The sequence below is a fragment of the Anoplophora glabripennis genome, unplaced genomic scaffold, assembly GCF_000390285.2.
Source record: "Anoplophora glabripennis isolate ALB-LARVAE unplaced genomic scaffold, Agla_2.0 scaffold2279, whole genome shotgun sequence".
Taxonomy (NCBI): Eukaryota; Metazoa; Arthropoda; class Insecta; order Coleoptera; family Cerambycidae; genus Anoplophora; species Anoplophora glabripennis.
The window spans coordinates 12126-15824 of record NW_019418359.1 but is presented as its reverse complement, the minus strand read 5'-3'; the positions used below and the strand labels follow the sequence as shown (position 1 = coordinate 15824).

Here is a 3699-nt window from a genome sequence, read left to right as displayed (position 1 = left end):
TCTGAGAATATCATCTTACGTTGTCACACAGCTGTTCTGTTTGGAAATACGCATGCGTTCAGTCCCTTTAACTTGGATGTATCTCCATTCGTGTTCCACAAAGTAGCTCTATCTCTCTAAGTGTCGCATATGGGTTAGATATGTGGTAGTACATCTTTGATGTCAACTTTGAATATCATGGATAATGAAAAGATTATATAAACATTTTAGTGATGATACCCCAAGGAAGAAGAAACTAAAATATGAAGTTAGGAGGGTTTCCTTTATTTCTAATAAACAAAAAAAATAGATAACCCCGCAGAAAACAAACGTCGTTTAAAAAATTCAGTAAAATCTACCGAAAGACTAATATTAAAAAATTTAACATTACTTAAAGGATAATAAATATATTTAAATTATTTTGTAGGTTTATTTAATATAAGCAAGACATTAAAATATATTATTTTCTGAGTTCCAAAAATGAAAAATTAATATTTGTCATAAGTGTAAAAATANTTTAGCAAGCAACACAGTGCGTTGACTCCTACTGCTACACGGGTCGCAGTGTACTAAAAAAGGAAGGAATAATTATGACAAGTTCGACTCAAATGAGTCCGCTCCCTACGAGGATCCGAAACCGGTTCAACAAAATGAGCCGAATTTCCCATCTCTAATTAGGAATGTCTCGCGAAACAAGCATCGATGTTTCCATGGAGACTATACAGACTATCTAGTCTCCATGGATGTTTCCACAATACCAAGAAATTTAGTATCGATACCATTATGTTAATACTTTACTCAACAGTACTAACCAGTGATGTTCTTGCTAGTACATTTTTATACAAAAAAGTACACTAGTACCCTACTCTCAAATCTAGTACACTTTCATCTTAGATAAAGGATGTACTCGGTCTCACCATGGATATTTAAAATTACATATCGCTCGTAGTCTGTTATAGCCTAAAAACCAATCAGAATCGCACTTGGGTATTGTATAAATATCAATGTAATTACTGATTGGACAATAATTCAGACCAAACGCATCCGTTTTCTTATGTTCTGTGCCAATGGATCTCTTACTCTGCAATTGATTTGAGGTTTATGGAACAGACCCAATCAACGTATATATAGTGTATATCTGGTTGCATAACGAACAACCCAATATCTCAAATTTTTGAAAACTAGTAGTGACGTGAATGTATTTCTAAAATCAAATACGTTAGGAGCAACACCATGGGGGTGAGAGTGAATAGGGAAGATTGAAACAGAGTTGATTGCTTGCGCCATCTGTGATTTCTGCATACAAATTAGTTCAAATCACTGCCATTTCAAACCATTCCATATAGTTACCTATAATGAAGATTTTAATATTGAGTTTGCTTCTTATGATAAGCCGTGATATCAGATCTACAATTACTAAGATTTACGATAATTTGAACATTTTCTGGCAAATGGACTCTGACTCCTGCTGTTTTTTTTTAGTATTTGTCGTTAATATAACAAAAATATTATTCAGATTTACTTAAAATGTCACAAAAAATCAAACAAAAATGTTTCTGTAAAAGTTACACTTTATCTTGTGATATTTTTTTGTGTCTATAGCTATATATAGCATTGTAAGAAAATTACAGAGTACAACCCCGGTCCCCTGTACATCCAGAATTTTTTTTTTGGATAAGTTCTGAATCACCCTGTATGTGTATATGTATTGTCTGGTACTATTGTAAGTTTTGAGATTAAATGTGCATAGTATATGACATAACAATTTTAAATGGTATTACTATTCACACACAAGCGGTAGCAGAACTGCTTCAGTGACTTTTTCCAGTTTATTTACTTATATTTTAATTGTTTATTGTTGTTTATTATCAATTTTAATAATCATTATTATTATTTGTATTATGTGGTTTTGTAAATAAACTCATTATTATTATTATTACTTAATCTGGACTTGTTCAAAGTATGCTTGTTCAGATTATCTTGCACACTCCACTTCCCCGCAATTTTCATTCAGTGGTACTCGTGCATTGGAATAATTAGATACAGCCAGTCTAGGTGGTCTATGGCACTAATTTTTTTGTTAACTCGGGGAGATCTATGCTCTTCGTTCCAAGAAAATTGCGATTTCTGTCCCAAGTTGAAAAAATTTAATGAATGAATGAAATCTAGTATAGCATTTGTTGTACCAAAATCAGATTTAAAGCCATATTGATCGTTTTATAATGATCTTACATTTTTTCCCAATAATTTGCTAACGTAACTCTTGACAACTGTTTAAAAATTTATATGATACCGTTTATAACTGATATAAACTCAGAATTTCATAGTTTATCATCGGATGGTACATATTCAATCACATAAGTCACGAAGTATCAGAACCATAGGCTGATATTTTTAAATTGCTATTAAAATAGTCTTCCCTTACCTCCTTTCCTCAACTTCCGATTTTATGTCCACATATTCAGCTTTGATGGACATTTCCATATCGTTAATATCAAATGCCTCATCCAGGTTTTCAGTCTTAACGAATATATCAAGTGAAGACGTATCTATTTGACTTCCTGTGGCTGAACTATCAAAGTTACTTTTAATTTTTTCTTCTAACTCTGAACAATCTTTAAGGAAACTGTTATGGGTACACAGAGAATCGAAGCATGGCTTACAAACAACGGGATCTTTGATGATATTTATATTCTACAAAGCGGTTTCGTTAAATTACAAAATATGCAAGTATTTAATATTGTTCATACCATTTCAGGAGCCAATTTCTCAATAGCTTCAAGTTCCTCTTCACGTATGCACCTAACCTCACTTTCTACTGGGTGCATACACAGTCGACATATTTTCCGAGTGCAAGAAATATCAACTAACTCCCTTTTCTTTTCCTGCGTGTACACTTCTCTTAGGTCGAGCTGTAACATTTTTTCGCTATCGACATAAGGAATAATTGCCTTATCAGTATTCATACATGTTGATTTAAATTCTGACGCCATACTTAACTTTCTTCTACATACTTTACATATAACCTCTCTCTTCTCGTTATCAAATTTCTGAAAAATGTGCAACATTAATAATTAAATGCTAAAAGTTGCTTTACACTTGGGACTGTTAGGATCTAATCTAATATTTGAATGACTCACCAATTTCAGCAAAAGAACATCTAGCATGTCTCTGATAATGTTGTCTACCACTTCAAAATTTTCATCGGTTATATTTTTAAGGCAAAGCCTACACGGCGTTTCCTTAACATCACTCATTGCTGTACAACAATCTTCTTTTAGATATAAATAGAACAGATACAAAAATATAAAGATGTCACTTCGTCACTTCTAATCTAACCTTGGCTTCTTACGCTTACGGCTGCGTAGTGCATAGTTTAGGAATAGAGATGGGAGATATAACACTGCGTTGGCTCACTACACCGGCTCTACGTACCAAAGACGAAATCGTGAACAGTTCACGCACACTCGCGCAATTCAGACAGTGCAGGTGTAGAGTGTATTTGCATCGTGCGCCACCTTATTGTCTTTGTTACATATTTTTTCTTATCGCCAATAGGTAATGGACAAAAAAGCATTGTATAAATATAATACATAGCTGTTAAACAAATTATTTCATGTGTGTGCTAAATAAATACTATTTAGCAAGCAACACAGTGCGTTGACTCCTACTGCTACACGGGTCGCAGTGTACTAAAAAAGGAAGGAATAATTATGACAA

General features: G+C 33.3%; 1 protein-coding gene across 1 annotated transcript; it reads right to left on the bottom strand.

Moving 5' to 3' along the window:
* Positions 1-2404: 2404 nt before the first annotated feature.
* On the bottom strand, positions 2405-3327 carry LOC108908351 (the record flags this gene model as incomplete). The annotated part of the gene is made up of 3 exons (XM_023456686.1): positions 3120-3327; positions 2730-3029; positions 2405-2673 (listed from the first exon to the last, which is right to left on the bottom strand). Coding segments are annotated over exons 1-3 (686 nt in total), but the record flags the coding sequence as incomplete, so codon positions are not given.
* Between the last annotated feature and the right edge of the window lie 372 nt (positions 3328-3699).